General features: G+C 66.9%; 3 protein-coding genes across 3 annotated transcripts in view; 2 read left to right on the plus strand and 1 right to left on the minus strand.

The window, feature by feature from the left end:
• Positions 1–18,409, minus strand: part of LOC113999103 — a 33,687-nt gene extending 15,278 nt beyond the window's left edge. Inside the window, exons 1-14 of the mRNA XM_039387343.1 lie at positions 18,002–18,409; positions 17,783–17,909; positions 17,277–17,390; positions 16,541–16,651; positions 16,294–16,416; positions 15,459–16,170; positions 10,730–11,752; positions 9,059–9,214; positions 8,314–8,944; positions 3,855–5,481; positions 3,207–3,380; positions 2,746–2,798; positions 2,205–2,603; positions 921–1,047 (exon numbers count right to left, since the gene is read on the minus strand). Coding sequence (XP_039243277.1) covers positions 921–1,047; positions 2,205–2,603; positions 2,746–2,798; positions 3,207–3,380; positions 3,855–5,481; positions 8,314–8,944; positions 9,059–9,214; positions 10,730–11,752; positions 15,459–16,170; positions 16,294–16,416; positions 16,541–16,651; positions 17,277–17,390; positions 17,783–17,909; positions 18,002–18,388 — 5,764 coding nt within the window. The 5' untranslated portion in view covers positions 18,389–18,409. The remainder of the gene's footprint in view (positions 1–920; positions 1,048–2,204; positions 2,604–2,745; positions 2,799–3,206; positions 3,381–3,854; positions 5,482–8,313; positions 8,945–9,058; positions 9,215–10,729; positions 11,753–15,458; positions 16,171–16,293; positions 16,417–16,540; positions 16,652–17,276; positions 17,391–17,782; positions 17,910–18,001) is intronic.
• Positions 3,059–6,010, plus strand: LOC113999104 (tigger transposable element-derived protein 3-like). The gene is made up of 3 exons (XM_027742299.2): positions 3,059–3,329; positions 3,525–3,677; positions 3,767–6,010. The coding sequence occupies exons 1-3, from the start codon at positions 3,296–3,298 to the stop codon at positions 5,554–5,556; spliced, it is 1,977 nt and encodes a 658-aa protein (XP_027598100.2). The 5' UTR covers positions 3,059–3,295; the 3' UTR covers positions 5,557–6,010.
• On the plus strand, positions 8,586–12,177 carry LOC113999105. The gene is made up of 3 exons (XM_027742301.2): positions 8,586–9,224; positions 10,280–10,483; positions 10,754–12,177. Exons 1-3 carry the CDS (start codon positions 8,687–8,689, stop codon positions 11,788–11,790), a joined length of 1,779 nt encoding a protein of 592 aa, XP_027598102.2. The 5' UTR covers positions 8,586–8,686; the 3' UTR covers positions 11,791–12,177.
• Positions 18,410–18,928: the final 519 nt, after the last annotated feature.

An 18,928-nucleotide genomic window follows, 5' to 3' on the forward strand; every position in this document is an offset into this window, starting at 1 on the left:
AGGAGAATGAGGGGCAGTGTTTACACCTCACCTTCTTCCCTGGTGCACAGGGACTGCACAAGACCTCTGTTCAAAGAAATAAAGGAAGAAAGGAGGAGAAAATCCAGGACAAAAGGCCTGGATTGGGCAGAGCTGGATGGAGGGAGGTGGGTGAGCCTGCCCTTGGCACAGGGAAGTGCCTGAGTGCCAGGGACGGTGTCTGTGCTCCCACCCACTGTCCAGCCAAGGCAAGGTCATTTCTGAGAACATGTTGTGAAGGCAACATGTTCCCCAGAGGGAATTCCTGCAGCCAGGACTGGCAGGAGCGAGTGGAGTGCATTCCTTCAGCTGGGAATGCTGTGCCCTGAGCTGCTGAGGGGAAAGCAGAAGGCAGAGCTCAGCTTCGCCTGCAGCTTCTCCCCAGCTCTGCCCCAGCAGCAGATCGAGCAGGACTCACTCCCTGGGGCCAGACAGAGCACCCAGGCAGCACTGGCAAACCTCTTCCTCATGGAAGAGCCATGGAAAGGGCTGGAAGGACCCTCAGAGGCAGGGCACAGGGCACCCCTCTGCTGCCCGAAGGGGCCAGCAGGCTGATGCACCCAGAGCAGTGGATCTGTGGGCCTTGGCATGACAAAGAAACTCCTCTATTCCTCAGCTTTGCCTGGATTGAGGGTCCTCTCACTTCCCCACCTCCTCCTCCTCCTCCTCCTCACAACCCAGGTGCTCTCCTGGCCACGGGGGCCACCAGGGACGTCTTTCCACCCATCCCCTGAGCTGGTGAGGGCTGAGCTCATTGCCAGGGCTGTGCAACACCTTCCCAAACCAGCACACCATCCCCCTCCCCGCTCCTGCTGGACGCGGCGCTGCTTCCATCCATCCACCAGTTCCCGGGAAAAGCTGGTGCCCCAGGGGGCTCAGGGCAGAGCCCAGCCCGTGGTTACCCATGGAGATGACGGCCTCGTAGTTGCCTTTCATGATGTGCCTGTACAGCTCCTTCTGCCACTCGTTCAGGCTCTTCCACTCCTCCTCCGAGAAGCTGAACGAAGCGTCGTTGAAGGCCACGGGGACCTGCATGGGGAAGCATCAGAGGGTTTGTTTCTTGTTTAAGGAAACACCTGGCAGTGTTTTCTCATTCAGTTTTCTCCTTCAAGCTCCTCAAGCGTCGCACAGGACAGTCCCAGGCGGGAGTAGTCAGTCCTTCCCACGCGCCTCATCCCCCAAGGGACACAACAGGGACTTCCCCTGTCCCCTTCTGTCACCTCCCCCCTGCTCAGCTTCCTCCTGCCTTCACAGGCTCTTTTTCACCTCATTTTCGACACAATTCGGCTGCTCATCGCCTGCTCATCGCCCCTGGGCAGGCACCATTGGTGTTCCCAAACCCCCCAGGCACACGGGGCTGAGCCACACAATTCCATGTGACCCGAGCACAGCTCCCCCCTGAGGAGTCTGTGACCCCCCCAGCGTGTTTTGGGAGGATCACACGTACATAATGAGGAGAGTGTAATTAACACAACTCTGTAACTAACACAATGAGAGGTCTGTAATTAACACAATGGGACCTGTGCTGGTGCTTCTCTCCCAGTGCCGAAGGGAAGGCCCTGCTGTGGGGGAGCTGTTGCTCAGCACTGCATCTGCCCCAAAATGGGACTGGAGAGCAGGGATACGGGGCTGGGAGCACTGGGTATGGGGGCTGGGAGTGCAGGGCATGAAGCTGGGAGTGCAGGATATGGGGCTGGGAGTGAAGGGATATGGGGCTGGGAGTGCAGGATATGGGGCTGGGGGTGCAGGATATGGGGCTGGGGGTGCAGGATATGGGGCTGGAAGTGCAGGATATGGGGCTGGGGGTGCAGGATATGGGGCTGGGGGTGCAGGATATGGGGTTGGGAGTGAAGGGATATGGGGATATGGGACTGGGGGTGCAGGGATATGGGGCTGGGAGTGCAGGGATATGGGGCTGAGAGTGCAGGATATGGGTCGGAAAGCACAAGACACGGGGCTGAGTGCAGGCTGTGGGTTTGTGAGCTCTGGAGACAGGGCCATGAGCACAGGGCATGGGGCTGTGAGTGCAAGACACGGGTCTATGAGCAGGGGGCTGCGAACGAGGATACAGGGCTGTAAGCTCAGGCTACGGGTCTGTGAGCACAGGGCACGGGGCTCTAGCCCAGCAGACGTGCAGACCAGCCCCGTTTTGCAGCAGGGAGCATCGGGGAGCATCGGACCGTTACCTTGGGGACTTCCCCTTTCGCCCCCGGAGGCAGCCGCAGGATCCAGAAGTTCCTGTTCTTGAGCAGGTTCTCCATGTTCTCCAGGCGCTTCTGCAGCTGCCCGTACTCCTGGATGAGGGTGCCCAGCGCCGTCCACTTGCTCTCCAGCTGGTTCCCGAACTCCACCGCCGTCTTCTCGCAGCCGATCAGCTTCGTCTCGGCCATCCTCATCCTGCCCTCCAGGTTCATCAGCTGGGCCGCCTGCGTGTCCACCTTCCTGTCCACGGCCTGGATCTCGGTGACGAGCGTCAGGGAGATCTCCGCGGCGGGCAGCTCGGCCTCGCCGCCGGGGCCCTGCTCGGGGGCGGCCAGCGGCTGCTCCAGGCCCAGCTCCTGCGGCTCCATCATGCTCTCCAGCTCCTGCGGGGACAGCGCGGCGCTCAGCGCGGGGACGCGCCCGCACCCGCGCCGGGGGGGGGCGGGGGGGGGCGGGACGCAGGGCCGGGGCGGCGGGAGGAGGCGGCGGGCGGCGGGGGCGGGGAGGGGGCCGGGCAGCGCTTACCTGAGCGGGGGCCCAGTCGGCCATGCGGCGCGGGCGGTGCGGGGCGGTGCGGGCGGCGCGGGGCGGGCGGCGCGGGGGGCGCGGGCGGCGGCGGCGGCTCAGCAGCGGCGGGGCGGGGCGGCCATGCCGGGGGCGCGGGGCGCGCTGGGAGCGGCGGCGCCGCCGCGGCGCCCCCTGGCGGCGGGCGGACCGGCGGGACCCCCATTGGGCGGGGCGCCGGCAGGGGGCGGGGCCTCGCGTCACGCGCGCTCCCGCCGCCGCCGCCCGTGGCGGGGCCGCGCGCGGGGCGGGGGCGGGGGCGGCACCGGGAGGGGACGGGGACGGGGACGGGACGGGGACAGGTGCGGCACCGCCACCGCGGCTCGACGGGACTCGCCGCCCCCGCCACGGGCACCGCCCGCGTCCCGCCGCCCGGCCGCGCGCCGTCATCCCGGTGCGGCATCGCTGAACCCCCCGCCCACCGGGGAGGCCTCGGAGGGAGCAGCACCGGGAGCGGTACTGGGAGCAGGCGCTGCTGCGGCTCCCCGAGGACCGGGACGGGGCCGGTGCCATGAAGGAGGACCACCAGCATCCCATCGACCTGGGTGAGGCGCCGGGGCCATCCCGGCACCGGTCCCGGTGCTGCCGGTCGTGGCCTGGCCGTGAGCGCGGAGATCACGGGGTGGCTCCACGGGCAGCTGTGGTGGGGGATGTGAACACCGGCCTCTTGCGAGCAATGGCATCTCCGGTGGGGTCTCCGGTGGCATCACCGGCCGTCCCTCCTCTTGCCTCCGTGACAGGTTACGCCGTCACCAAACCCGACATCCTGGCCGAGGTGGAGCGAGGGGACGAGGTGCTGGAGGTGGCCGTGGGGCACTACGGGGAACACCAGAGCCCCCGGCCACGTGCGGCGCCCGCCGGCCCCTCCCGGGGTGAGCGGGACATGGGCACAGGTGGGACTGGGAACAGGGATCGGGTGATGGGTCGGATCTTGCCAAGCCCGGTGAGGAGGCCACTCCCCAACTCACTCTTGTCTCCTCAGGGGACTGGCTGGGGAAGGAGGTGAAGATTGAGGAGGGGGTGTCCCCACCCCCCTGCTCCCACCACACGGGCCCTGCCGAATTCCTCACCCCGCTGCAGGAGCAGGGCTGCAGCTACTGTGGCGTCTCCAAGCCGGAGCCGAATCCCGCTGCGGGTACTGGGGGGTTCATCACCTCCCTCCCCGCCTTCGAGAGCCGCCGCTGCCGGGCGGGGGAGCCGCCGCTGGAGTGCCCCGAGTGCGGCCGAGGCGTTGGGCAGAAGCCGGACCTGGTGCGGCACCGGCTGGCACGCGGCGTGGAGCGTGGCTATGGCTGCGGCCACTGCGGGAGGGGCCTCGCCGAGCCGGCGGGGCTGCGGGCCACGAGCAGCACCCACCGCCCGGGCCCCTGTGCCGGCCACGCCCTGGGCACGGCCGAGGGGGCCACGGCGGCACCGCGCAAGGAGCGCAAGGAGCTGTCGCTGACGGAGAAGGTGCGGGTGCTGGAGATGCTGGAGGGACCCAAGGTGTCGCAGAGCGAGCTGGCCAAGCGCTTCGGGGTGTCGCAGCCCCAGATCTGCCGCATCATCAAGAACAAGGAGCGCATCCTGAGCGAGTGGCAGCGCAGCGGAGACCCCGAGCGCAAGCGCAAGCGGGAGGGCAAGGACGCGGCGCTCGAGGCCGCGCTGCTGCGCTGGGTGGAGGGCGCCCACGCCGCCGACCTGCCCGTGGGCCGCCCGCTGCTCCAGCTCAGGGCCAAGCACCTGGCAGGGGCGCTGGGCCGGCCCGGCCCCGAGCCTGGCGGCGGGTGGCTGGCGCGCGTTGCGGCCTTCAAGAAGCCGCCGGCAGAGAAAGGGGACGCAGAGCAGCTGCCGGCGGAGCACTGGGCCGGCACAGTGCTGCCCGCGCTCCTCCGCGGCTACGCACCCTCCGAGATCTTCTCCTGCGGGGAGGCCGCGGTGCCGCTCCCGGCCGGCTGCCCCGGCGAGCGGCTCACGCTGCTGCTCTGCGCCAACGCCAGCGGCTCCGAGAAGGTGCCGCTGCGGGCGCTGGGGGAGAGCCCCCGACCGCGCTGCCTGCGCGGCGTCAACCTGGAGCAGATGCCGTGGAGTTACCGCGCCGGCAGCCTGGGCGGCCTGACCGCCCCGCTCTTCGCCGAGTGGCTGCGGGAGTTCAACGAGGGGATGCGGCGGCAGGGGAAGAGCATCCTCCTGCTCCTCGCCAAGCACGAGGCGCACCCCTACCTCCAGCTGTCCAACGTCAGGATGGTCTTCGTCCCTCCGGCCGCCGCCCTGGCACAGCCCCTGGACCGCGGCATTGCCGGCGACCTCAAGGGCCACTACCGGCGCCGGCTGCTGCGGTGGCTGCCGGCGGAGCGCGGCACGGGGCAGCCCACCCTGCTGGATGTGCTGCACATGCTGGCACAGGCCTGGGGCGACGTGTCCCCGGGGCTCATTGCCAGCTGCTTCCGTGCCGCCGGCTTCGTCCCTGACACTGGTGCTGAGGCCGCGTCCCTCAGCCTGGCACACGGGCTGCTCGGCCGGGAGCAGCTGGAGCGTGGCGGGGAGCCGGCGGAGGCGGACGGGGATGAGGGGATGGTGGAGGGCGAGGACGCGGCAGAGCTGGCGGCTGTGCCACCCTGCCCCTCCGAGCGGGAGGTCTGGAGGAGCCTGGCCACGCTGCGGCGGTACCTGGAGTGCCAGGCCACCTCGCCAGACCTCTTCCAGGCCTTCTACGAGCTGGAGGACGCGGTGCACATGGTGTCGGCCAGCGCCGGCCGGGCCCTCCATGGGGACACCCCTCCCAAGCAGTGAGGGGGGCGGCTGGCACGTGCCCAGACCTGCTCATGCCCGGTGCTCACCGGGGCTGTCACCGGCCCGGCCTGGCCACCATCCCCTGCAGTTGTGCCGTGGGGTTTGCTGTGGATCTGTGTGGCCCCGTGGGGTCACCATACACGGGGCCTGCGGAGCCGCCGCGCTCTGGGTGTCACCCGTGGGGCAGTGCCAGGGGCACAAACCTGCTTCCAGAACCTTCTCCAGAGGGGTGGCTGCTGCAGCCAAAGGGAGCCGGCGTGGAGCTGCTGCCGGCAGGGATTTACCTTGAGTGGGGTAGTTGTGTTTGCCGTGGGGGGCTGTGGGTGGTGCTGGGGTGTCCCCGTGCCAGGGACAATGGCTCCTTCCCAGGGGAGACCGGGTGCCACCGGCTGCTGTCACCACGTGGTGCCTGGAGGTTTGTAACAGGCATTAAAAGGTTGGAATTCAGCTGGTGCATGGCTGGTGGGTGTTGTGTTTTACCATCACATCTGCTGGGAGCAGCGGGACCACCTCAAACCCAACCCCAAACCTCCCCTTCTCCTCCCCTGCCCTGGGAAACCGTGGCTGCTCCTGGGCCCCCACAGCACCCCAACCTGTGCCATCCCCACCCAGGTGCCAGGCAAGCAGCACCCGGGGAGGGAGGATGCATTTGTGGGGTGCAGCAGGGGGATCCCCGTGGGGATGCACAGTCACAGGTGTGGGGATGCAGGGATGGGGGTGCACGGGGGGGATCCCCATGAGAATAAACAATCACAGGTGGGCAAGCAGGACCCGGAGGGGGGGAATAGAGTTATGGGGTGCACTGGGGGCATACAGCATCATGGGAGTAAACTTAGCACCCAGGAGAGGGTGAGGGGGATGCAGGGACAGGGCGAAATGGGGGGCGACCCCCACAGGGATAAACCACCACAGGTGTACCCGCAGCCCCCTGGGGGGTGGGACTCAGGGATGGACCATCCAGGGGGGATTCCCACGGGGATACACCACCACGGGGGTACACGAAGCATCCAGGAGAGGGTGAGTGGGATGCAGGGACGGGGTGCACGGGGGATCCCCACGGGGATACGCCATCGCCCTCGGTACCGCAGCGCCCTCGGGGGTGGGACGCAGCGACAGGAGTGCCCGGGAGGATCCCCACGGAGGTACCCGCAGCCCCGTCGGGGGGTGGGATGCAGGGATGCTCCATCCCGGCGGGATCCCCACGAGGGTACACCCGCGCGGCGGTACCCGCGGGCCCCTCGGCGGCGGGATGCAGGGATGCCCCATCCCGGGGGGATGTCCCCCGTCCCCCCCCGCCGTCCCCGCCCCCCGTCCCTCCACGGCGGGACCACCAGGGGGGGCCCACGGGCGGCTCGGTCGCGCAGGGCCCGCGCCGGCGCTCGGAGGAAATGAAGGCGAGTTCCGCCGAGGCGGGAGCCATTACCCGCCGCCGGACCTGAGCCCCCCCTCCCGCCGCCGCCGGGGCCCCGCCGCCGCCCCCCGCCCCCCACAGCCCGCCCCGGCACAGGTAAGCGATGCCCCGGGGCCGGGGGGGGCTGCGGCGCGGGGGGAGCCGCCGGAGCGGGGCCGGTGCCTGCCCCGCGCCCCCCCGAGGGGGATCCCGAATGGTGGGGGGGGTCCGCGGGGCAGGCACCGGCCCCGCCGCTTTGTCCCCGGGAAGAGCAGCGCGAACAAAGCCGGGGGGGTGCCGCTCGCAGCCCCCCCGACCCCTCCCCCGGGGCGCCCCGAGGCCGCGGGGGTGGGCGCTGCCCTGGGGTCGGGGGGCTCGGGGGGTGAGGAGGGGGCTGGGGGCTCGGTAGGGGCGGCAGGGGCACGTCGGGGATGGGGGGTTTGCAGGGGGTCGGCGCTGTGCTCCTGGGGTTCGGTGGGGGGCGGTGGGAGGTTGGGGTGGGCGCCGTGGTGGAGGGCTTTGCTGCGGTCCCGAGGTCCTCGCTGGGAGCTGGAGGGGTGCGCACCTGGCCCAGGTGTGCACCGTGACCCCTGGCCCAGGTGTGCATCATAGCCAAGGTCTTTATCGTGGCCTTGCAGCACTTGCCATGGCCAAGGTTCTTGACGTGGTCCCAGGTTCCTCATGGGGAGCTTGGGGTCTTCACCACGGCTGAGATCTGCACCACGGCCAAGGTCTTTGCCATGGTCCCAGGGTGCTCACTGGGAGCTCCAGATGTGCACCATGGCTCAGGTCTTCACCATGGCCAAGGTCTTTGCCACGGCCCCAGGGTCCTCATGGGGGGCTTGAGGTGTTCACTGTGGCCAAGGCCTTCAGCATGGCCCAGGCCTTTGCCACATCCCCAAGATCCTTGTGGGGATCTTCAGGTGTTCACCATGGCCAAGGCCTTCTCCACGGTCTGTGTCATGGCCTTGCAACACTTGCTGTGGCCTTGATCACTGCCATGGTGCCAAGATCCTCACTGGGAGCTTGAGGTGCTCACCGTGGCCAAGGCCTTCCGTAACGCCCGTGCTGTGGCCTTGAGGCTCTCACCACGGTTCTGGGCTTCACCATGACCCCAAGGTCCTCACCGGGAACCTGAGGTGCTCACTGCGCTCTTGAGGTTCTCACCATGGCCAAGACCCTTGCCAAGGCCAGCCTTGACTGAGGTCTTCACCATGGCCTTGAGGTGCTCACCTTTGCATGGCCCAGTGACCTGTCCTTAAGGTCACGGTCAGTGCTGTGGCCCCGACGCCCTTGCTGGGAACCTCAAGTGCTCATCACGTCCAAGGCTTTCCCTGTCATGGTCAACATTGCCATGAGACCCTCACCATGGCCGTGAGGTGCCCCCCATCACCCTCAGCCTGGCCCTGAGGTGCTCCTCGGCACCCTCGGAGGCACCCGCAGCACGTGCCGTGGCCGAGGCGCTCACCACGACCCCTCACTGCGGTCCCGGCGCTCTCCACGGCCACGTCCCTCTCCGTGGCCCCCGTGGCAGCCGGCTGGGGGCTCCCGGGTACCTTTGCTTGGAGAGAGCCGGGGGCTCCCTCGCCGTCACCCCGCGCTGCCACCACCCACCGCTGCCCTTTCCTTTTCTCCCCTCCCAGGTGCTCCCGAGCCGGGGCGAGGGGATGCGGCGCGCCCGTGCCGCGTGCTGTGCCGAAGCGGCTCTTTAGATCCTCCCCGGCCCAAGCCTCCCATGCCATGGATGCCTCCGGGGCTCTTGCTTCGGCTCCCTCCTCCGCGGCTCCCTCGGGCTCCCGCAGCCCCATGTTCCCCCCCGGAGCTGACAGAGAGGAGTGGGGACCGAGGTTCAATTGTGCCCCTTCCACCTCTGCCGCAGCCTCGCAGGCGATGCCAGCGTCTGGCCGGAAGAGGAAGGCCAACTTCTCCAATGACGAGACCGAGACGCTGGTCTGGAATGTGGTCCGGCATTTCAGCGCCCTGTACGGGTCCGAGGCCCTGCGGGCTCACCCCGTGCGGCGGAAGCAGCTCTGGACCCAAATCCAAAGCCGCGTCAACTTCCTGGGCTACACCGAGCGCTCCATCGACGACCTCAAGCACAAGTGGCGCGACCTGCGGCTGGACGTCAAGAAGAAGATCACCTCCAAGAAGCACCTGCCCATGAACCGCGCCGGGGGGCCGCTCCACAAGCCGCGCCTCACGCCCCTGGAGAAGATGGTGGCCTCCACCTTCCTGCAGGCCAGCCACGACTCGGAGCCCGAGATCATCCTGGACCCAGGTCAGTGGCGCTGGGGCTCCGGGCAGGGGGGGGTTGGAGCGTCGGCATTCCTGCTGCGCCCTCCGAGGGGTGTCTGGTGTTTGCCGGGTGTTGGTGTTCCTTGATGGATTCTGGAAGGAGACTTTGGGGTTTGTGTTGGGATTATGGCATCCAGCAGAGCCGTGGGCCTGTTGTGCCCAAGTACCAAACTGCTGGGGTTGGGAGCTGTGTGCGCTGGGATTAACAACCCACTGCGGAAATAACCTGGGATCAGCGAGTCGTAGAAGTCGTGGGATGGTTTGGGTTGGAAGGGACCTTAAAGCTCATCTTATTCCAGCCTCCTGGCAATGGTCAGGGACACCTTCCTCTATCCCAGGTTGCTCCAAGCCCTGTCCAACTTGGCTTTGGACACTTCCAGGGATGGGGCAGCCACAGCTTCTCTGGGCAACCTGTGCCCAGATCAACAGGATCAACGGGAGCATCTCAAACTTTGCAGAAGCGGGTCTTTTTTGTTCTTCTTTCTTTAATTTGGTGTTCTTTGATCCCAGAGTGGCCCCTCTGATTTCACTGGGGGCATTTCAGGGCTTGATCCACGTGGTCCAGACTTTGGCGTCTCTGATCCAGACGTGCATCATTTGCCGAGCAGGAGATCTCCAGGCTGAAGGAAGTCCTATGGAATGACTGGAGCTGTGTCAGGGCAGGGTTAGGTTGAATATCAGGAGAAGGTTCTTCCCCCAGAAGGTGGTTGGGTGCTGAACAGGCTCCTCAGGGCAGTGGGTGCGGCTCCAAGGCTGCCAGAGCTCCAGGAGTGTTTGGACAACGCTCTCAGGAACAGACTGGGATTGTTGGGGTGTCCTGTGCAGGGCCAGGAGTTGGACTGGATAATCCTTGGAGGTCTCTCCCAACTCAGGATATTCCATAATCTGTGATTCTGTGGCATTAAGGGATGCCACCCCTCAGGGTTCAGGATGGTGCTGGGGGAGGTGATCGTGAGTGACCAAGGCCCTACAGGGCGTCTGTGCCTCGGTGCCACCATGTCCCCCCTGGGCTGAGGCCGGATCCCGTGTGTCCCATAGATCTGTTCTTCCCTGGCGCGTCCAAGCAGCCCTTCATGCACCTGCAGCCCGGCGTGAGCCACCCCAGCATCTACATCGACACCAACGGGCAGCCCTCGGCCCTGCCGGACGTGGAGGGCTCGGCCGCGCCGCGGCTGCCGGGACAGAGCCCCGACCCCGCCGGCGGCACCGACTACGGCCGTGGAGAGGGGCAGGGCAGCTCTGGTACGTGGGAACGGGGGGGTGTGCTGGGAGTGGGGTTTGGGTGGAGATCCTCTGGGTCGAGATCTGCTGGGTCCAGATGGAGATCCGCTGGGAGCAGAATCTGGATGGAGATCCGCTGGGTCTGGATGGAGTTTTGCTGGGAGTGGGGTTTGGTTGGAGATCCACTGCCAGTGGAGTCACGATGGAGATCCAGTGGGATCCGTGTGTCAGTGAGGGCCCAGGGGCTGGGCCAGCGCTGGGTCTCACCAGAGGTTTCCTCTTCTCTTCCAGCCGAGTCGGGGCCGGAGCTGCGGACTCCAGACGTGTCGGCCATCTCCCCATCCCTGCGGAACGAGTCCCTGGTCTCCTACGCCTCCATGTCGGAGGAGGAGGAACGGGAAGGCCGGGAGGTGGAGCGTGGCCACGGCGGGGCCGTGGGGATGCAGCCGGGGCCCGAGGCCCCCATGTCTGCGGAGGAGGACATGAAGCTGTCCCGCCAGGCCATGCTGATCCGCCGCTGCAGCTCCCAGGGCTCCGTCACCTCCCTGCCCGAGGACTCCCTGAACCCCGCGGACGCTCACTCGGACTGGGGGCACGAGGGGGTGTCCGACCTGCCCGCCCTGGGCCGCGGGATGGACTCGGCGCATCCCGAGGAGCAGGCGGGGGGCCCGGGCCCGGAGATGGGCGCCTTGCCCAGGGTACTGATGGGGCCCACCTGGGAGAAGGCCCCGGCGGACGAGGAGCCCCCGGCCCGTTCCCCCCTCCACGGCGCCCTGACCGAGGAGTCGCTGCCCTCCTCCGCCTCCCCCCCAGGAGACGCCCCGGCCGCCCCCGGCCCCCCGCGCGGGCTGGGCTGCTCCCGGCTGCGCGAGGAGCGCCGGGACAGCTGGAGGACTAGCATCCATCACCTGCTCGACCTGGAGGAGCAGTGGGACCAGCTGTACCACCAGGAGCTGGCCATGTGGCAGGAGGAGCGGGCCACCCAGCGCGAGGAGCGGGCGCGCGACCGGGAGCTGCAGTTCCGCCTGCTCGGCGTCCTCACGGACATCCGGGACGAGCTGCGCTACCTGCGCCAGGAGCGCGCCGGCGCCCGCCAGAGCCCGGCGCCGCCGCCGCCGCCCCCCGAGCCCCGCCGCGACCCCAGCCCGCTCCTCGAGCAGCCCAAAGTCGAGCCCGGCTTCCCGGAGCCGCCGAGCGAGAGCGCCGCGTGGGCCGACGCCGCCGTGCCCAGCCGGAGCCCCTTCAGCGGCCGCGGCCGGGGCCGGCGCCGAGGGCGGCCGCGCGGCTCCGCTTCCCGACACAGACGCCTGTTCCTCACCAACAGCTAGGGACGGGCCGAGCGCCGGCCCGCCAAGGACACGGTGTGCCCGCGGCCCCCGGGGGACGGCGCGGGCGGGCGCTGCCCCGCGCGAGGGCCCCGCCGCCCCCGCGGGCAGGTACGGGGGGACACGGGCGGTGGCCGGCGCCGCGTGCCCGGGGAGCGCCGGGCACGTGTCCCCGCACGCGTGTTCGGGCGCGTGAGCGCCCCGAGGTCGCGCCGAGCCCGCGGGGGACACGCGCGTGGACACGTGACGCCCGTAGTCGAGTAGGATTTACTACCTTTCGGGGGGTGGGGAGTTTAGGAACACTTAGTCGCTGACGTGCGAACATTTTATGCAAATCATTTAATGAACTAATTTGCATATAACCATAAAACTTCTGTTAAAAAAAAAAAAGCCTCCAAAAAAAGAAAAAAAAAAAAAAACAGAAAAGGCGGGTTTTTTTTTTTTAACGTGTGGTCTCTGTGTGGGGGCGGGAGCTGGGCCGGGGGGTGGTTTGTCCCATGGCCCTGCCTGGCACAGTCCTGAACAGGGACAGGGACGTGGGACAAATTGCTTTGGTGGCTCTGAGCTTCACCCCACTGCTGTGGGGGAGCCCAGCACTTGGGATCAGGCCTGGGGCAGCAGGACCTGGGCTTGGAACTGGGAGCTTTGTCTGCCTGTGTGGACCTGGAGAGGGGTGATGGTGTGTACGGCTTAGGGGGTGCCTGCAGGGGCAGTGTGGAAGGTCCCCAGGAGTGTTTGGGGTCTCCAGGCAATGTGGAGAGTTCTCAGGTGTGTTCAGGGTCCCCAGGAGTGTTTGAGGTCCCCAGGCAGTGAGGTCCTCAGCAGTGTTTAGGATTGGGGTCCTCAGCAGTGTTTAGGATCCCCAGGTAGTGTTTGGGGTCCCCAGCAGTGTTTAGGATCCCCAGGTAGTGTTTGGGGTCCCCAGCAGTGTGCAGTAGTCCCAGGCAGCCTGCCAGGTCCCCAGGAGTGTGCAGTGTCCCCGGGGAGTTGTCCAAGGTTCCCAGCAGTGTTTGGGGTCCTCAGGCAGTGTAGAGGGTCCCTGGCATCGTGTAAAGACCTCTGGGCAATGTGCAGTGTCCCCAGGGAGTGTCTGAGGTCCCCAGCAGCATGTGGGGTCCCTGAGCATTGTACAGTGTCCCCCTGCAGTGTGCAGTGACCCCGGGCGCTGTGGAGGGTCCCTGGCATCGTGCAAGGTCCCCTGGGCAGTGTGCAGGGTCCCCAGAGAGTGTCTGAGGCCCCCACCAATGTTCCCAGGAGTGTGCAGTGTCCCCATGGATTGTGCAGTGTCCCCTTGGACAAAGTGCAGTGTCCCAAGGGAGTGTCCGAGGTGTCCAGCAGCGAGTGGGGTCCCCAGACACTGTGCAAGGTGCCCAGGGCATGTGCTGGGGCCCCAGGAATGTGCAGGGGACCCTTGGGCAGCATGTTTGGTCCCCAGGGAATGTGCAGTGTCCCCCCAGCAGCGTGTACGGTCTCCAGAAATGTGCAGTGTCCCCGAGCATTGTGCAGGGTGCCCAGCAGTGTCCAGGGTTCCCAGGGGATGTACAAGGTCCCCAGGAATGTGCAGTGTCCCTCAGCAGTGTGCAGGGTCCCTGGCATCAGGCAGGGCCCCTGGGCAGTGTGCAGTGTCCCCCAGCAGCACCCAAAGTCCCCAAGGGTTGTGCAGTGTCCCCACGATGTGTGCAGTGTCCCCAACAACATGCACTGTCCCCCAGCAGTGGGCAGTGTCCCCAAGGATTGTGCAGTGTCCCCAGGGCACCCCAGCCTCACACCCTCTGCCCCTGCCCCCTCCATCCCCAGCCCACATCAGGGTGACAGCACCACTGAACCCCGACCCCTCCTCTGCTGTGTCCCCCCCTCCAGCCCCCCAGCGCATGGGGACACCCCAAGTGCCACCTCCTGCTCGCTGGCAGCTCCTGCCCCATGTGGGGTGGGGCAGGTGGTTGCAGCCCCCGGGGAGGGGACAGAGGGGCAGCAGGAGCTGTGGCACTTGCTGGGTCACCCAGCCCTGGTTGGGGCCTCCCAGGGGGACAGGGACACCCAGCTCGGGGCCCAGGGGGTGCCTGGGGAAGGGCCATGGCTTCCCATGGCTATGGTGAAAAAATTGGGTGAAATATCCCCAAATCAAGGGTAGGAGGGACCTGGGGACAGGTCAGTGACAGGGGACAGGAGGGACCTGGGGATGGGTCGGGGATGGAGGACAGAAATCGGGGTTCAGCCAATTCATGTGATTTGCAGAGGGGTTTAGGGGGCAGGGAGGTGGGTGCTGGGCTCGTGCCCCGAGGAGACCTTGGGGGCAGCCCAAGAGCCTCGGGAAAGGCAGGAAAAATGAGAAATGTTGGGAAGTGGAGATGCAGGAAAGGGTTTGAGAAGCGGGGGGCTGTGGGTTGGGGGGGTTCAGGTGCACCAGGAGACTCAGGACATGCTCGGCTCCAGGGAGCTCAACACACCAGGGCTGGGGTGTGAATGTGTGTGAGCACACACAGGCACGTGTCAGCACACACAGACACGTGTCAGCACACACAGATAACACAGGTGTCAGCACACACAGACACGTGTGAGCACACAGACACACGTGTGAGCACACACAGATAACACATGTGTCAGCACACACAGACACATGTGAGGACACACAGATAACACAGGTGTCAGCACACACAGATAACACAGGTGTCAGCACACACAGACACATGTGAGCACACACAGACACGTGTGAGCATACACAGATAACACATGTGTCAGCACACACAGATAACACAGGTGTCAGCACACACAGATAACACAGGTGTCAGCACACACAGATAACACAGGTGTCAGCACACAGATAACACAGGTGTGAGCACACACAGACATGTGTGAGCATAGACACACATGCAAGCACACACAGAGATGTGTGCACACATACACACAGCACACACAGACACATCCATGTGAGCACACATAGAGATGTGTGCACACATACACACAGCACACACAGACACATCCATGTGAGCACACACAGACACACACGTGTGCATACACTCCCTGGAGCAGCATTCCCTGTCCTTCCCTTCCCTGTCACCCATGGGTGAGGCATCTCCCCGCCCTGGGGGTCTCCACACAGCCCCACCTCAGCCGGTCACACGGGGACATCCAGCAGCCCCCACACCCCCAGCTCCACCATTCCCACATGTCCCGTGTCCCACCACGATATTCCCCCTTCCCCATCCTGCAGGACCCCCCGGGCGGGGCAGGAGTGGCCGCAGACCCCGGGGGACCCCGCGGGGTTTGGGGTGAAGGCGCTGCAGCCCAGCACGACTTTATTCCGGATCGCTTCGTCCATACAAAACTACACCCCAAGCACTGTACAGCGGGACGGGGGGCGGGGGGCAGTAAAAATAAGCAGCGGGGGCCGGGAGGACAGAGCGGCAGGCGGGGGATGGCGCGGGGGGGGGCACGGCGGGGGGGCTGCTCCCCACCCCGTGCGGCGACATTGTCTGTGGGGGGAGCGCTGGGGGCCGAAGTGTCCGTCCACGGCGGGGGACCGGGGGGGGCGCGACCCCCCTGGGGGTCCCCGCGCGCCCCCCGCCCCGGCCGGGCACCTCGATTTGGTCGGAAGCTGCGTGGCCGGTGCCCGTCCCCATCCCGGGGGGTGTCAGTCCGCGGCGGGGGGACACCCCTAATCCCCGGGGGGCATGATCCCGGGCGGGGGCAGCGGGGGCGGCCCCGCCTCGGCCCCGTGGACGCGCTGGTGGTCCTTGAGGGACTCCTTGTAGCGGAAGCTGCGGCCGCAGGCCGGGCACTGGTACGGGCGCTCCCCGGTGTGGATGCGCTGGTGCTTGAGCAGGTTCTGCTTGCGGATGAAGCTCTTGCCGCACTGGGCGCAGGCGAAGGGGCGCTCCCCGGTGTGCAGCCGCTGGTGGTTCTGCAGGTGCTCCTTGCGGCTGTAGCACTTGCCGCACTCGGAGCACTTGTAGGGCCGCTCCCCGCGGTGGATCATCTGGTGCCGCACCAGCCCCGAGTGGCAATTGAAGCTCTTGCCGCACTCGGCGCACGGGTAGGGCCGCTCGGCCGCGTGGCTGCGCTGGTGGATCCGCAGGCTCTTCTTCCCGCTGAAGCTCTTCCCGCACTCGGCGCAGCCGTGCGGACGCTCCTCGGCGGGTCCCGGCGGCGCCGCGGGGACCCCCCCGCTCTCGGTGCCCGGGCCCGGCTCGGCGCCCGGAGCTTTGCCCAGTCTGTGCTGCGCCGGCAGAGCCACGGCCGCTGGCACCGCCGCCTGTCCCTCGGGGGTCCCGAAGCCCGTGCCGGGGAAGAGCAGCTCCCCGGAGCCGCCCGGCAAACCCACCTCCTCGGGGGGCTCGGCGTGGGGGCACCGCTCCTCCGTCTTCACCAGCAGCCCCTCGCCGGCTGCAGGGGATGGAAAACGGGTCAGTGCCTACCAGGGATGGCCCCAAGTCACAGCCCAGCCTGGTGGGTGGTCCCCCCCCCCTGCCCCAGGCCCATCCCAGCCCCGTGGTGGGGATCGCTCACCAGGACCAGGACCCGGGGGCAGCATCTCCCTCTCTGGCAGCTCCCAGGGCTCACGGACACAGGGCTCCTCCTCCTGCTTGATCCACGACAAGAAGTCGTGTGCAGTGATCAGGGCGTCCGCGCCTGCAGGGGGGGACGGGATGGGAACAGGGATTCAGCCACGCCGGGCCACGTCCTGCTCCAGGAGGATGGGGAGGGAACAGCTCCAACAGGCAGCAGTGCCAGGGTGGCTCCGCCCCGGGCTCACCTGCACAGGGGTCTGGGGGCATCCCCCGCTCCTCTGGGAACTGCTGCTCCCCCACAAAGGCCACCTCCTGCTTGATCCGGGACAGGATGTCGGAGGTGGAGATCAGCGACTCTGTTCACAAGGAGAGACTTGTCCAGGGCCAGGATGTGGCCACACGGTGTGACCCACGGCCACCAAGGGTGTGTGACCCCTGGGCTCCAGCTGAGTGGGACTGCCCTGTCCCACAGCAGTTATGGGGCATCCAACACGCTGAGGGAGCTATGGGGATGGGTGACTGTGGGACAGTCCTTGGGGATGGGTGACCCTGAGATGTCCCATGGGGATGGGTGACCCTGAGACAGTCCTTGGGGATAAGTGACTGTGGCACAACCCCTGGGAACAGATGACTCTGGCTCAGCCCATTGGGAACAGGTGACTGTGGCACAGACCACTGGGGATGGGTGACAATGACAGGGCCAATGGGGCTGGGTGACTGTGGGTGACACAGGCTCTGACACAACGTGGTGGCAGTGGGGGACATGTGGATCTCCCAGTGATGAATATCCAAGACCCCCAGTACATCAGTCATTGGGATATTCTGGGGTCACTCATGGTAATTCCCAGACACAGCTGGAAAACTGAGCCCAGGGGGGACAGGACCACTGGGGAAGGAGGAGAGACATCCCTGGGCTGGGCAGGGGGGGGACAGAAAGGGACGGGGGCACAGTGGGGACGGGGTCCTCCTGCCACGCCTCACCTGCGCAGGCGTCCGGTGGCAGCTCCCGCTGCTCCAGCTCCCGCTGCTCGGGAACACAGGGCCCTTCCCCGCGCTCGCTGCGGGGCTGAGCCTCGCTCCTGGAGAGGGCACCGTCTGTGGGGACACAGCACTCATGGCACCGGGGCTGTGCCTGGCACACCCTCCCCGTCACCCACACACAGGGGGACACGCAGGGGACACACCGGGCTGCCAGGCCCCGGCATCCCTCCTGGCACAAACCCCGCCTAAATCCCACAGGACCTCCACGTTGGAGGGTTTCTGGGGACAAGGACCCCCTCCAGCCCCCTGGGGTGGCAGGGTCTGCCCACCGTGGCATGGCATGACATGGCATGACATGCCACCCTGTCCCCCCGCACACAGCACGAGCTGTGGAGCATTCCCTCCAAAATGGGTGCTCACGGGGACACAGCAAGTGCCACCGCCCACGTTGGGGACCCTCCGGGGAGACGCAGCCTGCAAGGAAAGGGGCAAAAGGGAATGTTTACCCAGGGAGAGCAAAGCCTCGTAGTTCTCCTTCACCAGGTTGTTGTACAGCTCCTTCTGCCACTCCTCCAGATTCTTCCACTCCTCCGCCGAGAAGTAGACGGCGATGTCAACAAACGTCACCGGCACCTGCGGGGACACGTCCCCACGGCTCAGTGGCACCCCCTCCCCAGGGAAACTGAGGGTCCCCCCCCGTCCTGCAGCCCCCCGGGAGCCCTTACCTTGGGGACCTCGCCCCGGGGGCCGGGGGGCAGCCGCAGCACCCAGAAATTCCTGTTCTTCAGGAGGTTCTCCACGTTCTCCAGGCGCCTCTGGAGCAGCCCGTACTCCTGGATGAGGGTGCCCAGCACGGCCCACTTGCTCTCCAGCTGGTTCCCGAACTCCATGGCCGTCTTCTCGCAGTCCAGGAGCTTCTTCTCGGCCGTGCCGGATCGGCCCTCCAGGCTGAGCAGGCGGGTGGCCAGGAGGTCGATCTTCCTCTCCATGGCCTGCACCGTGGCCACCACGGTCCAGAGCGAGGCCTCTGCCGAGTGCAGCTGCGCCTCCCGCACGTGCGCCCGCTCCGGCAGCAGCGGCGGCTGCAGCGGCATCAGGTGAGGGGCTTCCATGTTCCACTCCTGCACCTGCGCCGTGGGGAGGGCACGAGTGGGAGGAGGTCCGTGGTCACTCCATCGAAGCCCCCGTCCCCCAGTTGTAGGGCTTTCAGCCACCAGCAACCCCAGAACCGCGTCATGTGTGATGCCCACCGGCCTGAGGGGACGGCGAGTGGCAGACCAGGGCAGCCATGGGGTCACTGTCCCCGTGGGACACCAGCCAGGTGACTCCCCACCCTGTCATCCCAGACCCCCATCCAGTGGGAGCCATTCCTGGGCCTGCCCAGGCTGGAACCCCACCGAGGGAGGAGGATGGAGATGGGAGGGCAGGGAGCAGCCAGGGGCAGGTGTGGACCAGGGGTGCCCAGGGATACCTTGGGGACACACAGGGACATGCCAGGACAGAAGTGCCTGGGGCATCCCGGGGGCTGGAGCCTGCACGGAGCATCCCGGGGCACCCTGGGGCATCCCGGGGGCACGGGGACATCCGGGGCAGAGGTGCCTGGGGACACGCTGGGAACACACGGGCATCCCGGGTCAGCGGTGCCCAGGGCA

The sequence above is a fragment of the Pipra filicauda genome, unplaced genomic scaffold (genome assembly GCF_003945595.2).
Source record: "Pipra filicauda isolate LSUMZ 115617 unplaced genomic scaffold, ASM394559v2 scaffold556_size476704_pilon, whole genome shotgun sequence".
Taxonomy (NCBI): Eukaryota; Metazoa; Chordata; class Aves; order Passeriformes; family Pipridae; genus Pipra; species Pipra filicauda.

What these genes read in the sequence shown, in the direction of transcription:
- LOC113999104 (XM_027742299.2), top strand. Translation starts at nt 3,296, where the DNA reads ATGAAGGAGGACCACCAGCATCCCATCGACCTGG. An exon ending in CCAGCATCCCATCGACCTGG is followed by an intron (nt 3,330 to 3,524) that starts GTGAGGCGCCGG and finishes CCTCCGTGACAG; the next exon opens with GTTACGCCGTCACCAAACCC. An exon ending in TGAGCGGGACATGGGCACAG is followed by an intron (nt 3,678 to 3,766) that starts GTGGGACTGGGA and finishes TTGTCTCCTCAG; the next exon opens with GGGACTGGCTGGGGAAGGAG.
- LOC113999105 (XM_027742301.2), top strand. Translation starts at nt 8,687, where the DNA reads ATGGATGCCTCCGGGGCTCTTGCTTCGGCTCCCTCCTCCGCGGCTCCC. An exon ending in CGAGATCATCCTGGACCCAG is followed by an intron (nt 9,225 to 10,279) that starts GTCAGTGGCGCT and finishes TGTGTCCCATAG; the next exon opens with ATCTGTTCTTCCCTGGCGCG. An exon ending in AGAGGGGCAGGGCAGCTCTG is followed by an intron (nt 10,484 to 10,753) that starts GTACGTGGGAAC and finishes CTTCTCTTCCAG; the next exon opens with CCGAGTCGGGGCCGGAGCTG.